General features: G+C 46.6%; 1 protein-coding gene across 1 annotated transcript; it reads right to left on the bottom strand.

The window, feature by feature from the left end:
- Positions 1-47: 47 nt before the first annotated feature.
- Positions 48-926, bottom strand: LOC108968786 (the record flags this gene model as incomplete). Its single annotated transcript, XM_018933035.1, has 2 exons — positions 897-926; positions 48-833 (listed from the first exon to the last, which is right to left on the bottom strand). Coding segments are annotated over exons 1-2 (816 nt in total), but the record flags the coding sequence as incomplete, so codon positions are not given.
- Between the last annotated feature and the right edge of the window lie 27 nt (positions 927-953).

Below are 953 nucleotides of genomic sequence, written 5' to 3'. Positions count from 1 at the left end.
CATGCATCATGCTTCACGGTCATCATGCCTTTAAATGGTGCAAATACCGCAACATCTAGCGGCTGCATTTTGTGGGTGCATTTCGGCGGAAAAGACAGCAACGTGATGCCATGATCCAACGCCAAATCTATCGCCTCGATCGATAAATGYGAACCGTGGTTGTCCAGCAGCAACATGGTTGGCGAATCGGCATTAGCACCTTGCTTGATGAAATGACGCATGAATTGAGGTAATACGTCAGAGTTCATGTAACCAGAACCGTTCGCAACACCAACAGCGCCAYGACTCGCATGAGTCATAAAAATCTCTTTCATGTTGACTCGGGGAAAGAGGAAGAATGGCGGTATAGACTGGCCACTAGCGCTGACGGCCAAAGCCAAAGACACATTGGTGCCTTTTTCGGCAGATGTTGATGAGCCGACCTGCTTTTGTCCTTTGCGCGCGATGGTTTTGACAGGTCTGGTTAGCACGGTCGGGCACACGGTTTCATCCATGTTCCATATTCGGTGAGGTTCAAACGGCGTCTTACCGAGAACGGATGAAAGGTTGGCAAAGAATGCATCGATATTCTCTTTGTTGAATCGTTTCGCACGGCTCTGGCTTACTTGCTCTGGTGTTCGCAGTGACAAATTTTTGTGGCRTTTCATGAACGCCAACTGCCAATTCTTACTCGCCTGTTGATTGTCGTTCCGAGGATCCGGATACGACGCGCCAACTTTCTGAGCAAATTCATACGCGAGCTTACGAAGCTCCATCAAACTATTTCCATAGTTGATGTCGCTGTCCTGGAGAATGTAGCTTATCAGCGCCTTCTCTTGTTCGATGTTGAAAATCTGAAAAAAAAACAAGTATTTATTATTCGATGAAAGAAAAAGAAAGAAACCAGCAGAACTCACTGCTTTGCTTTCAGCCAGCAAATTCTTCATTACATCGGCATTGGCAGTAGTAACGTC

The sequence above is a fragment of the Bactrocera latifrons genome, unplaced genomic scaffold (assembly GCF_001853355.1).
Source record: "Bactrocera latifrons isolate USDA-ARS-PBARC rearing strain unplaced genomic scaffold, ASM185335v1 scaffold_1031, whole genome shotgun sequence".
NCBI lineage: Eukaryota > Metazoa > Arthropoda > Insecta > Diptera > Tephritidae > Bactrocera > Bactrocera latifrons.
The sequence above is the reverse complement of the archived record's forward strand: the minus strand, read 5'-3'. Positions and strand labels throughout refer to the sequence as shown.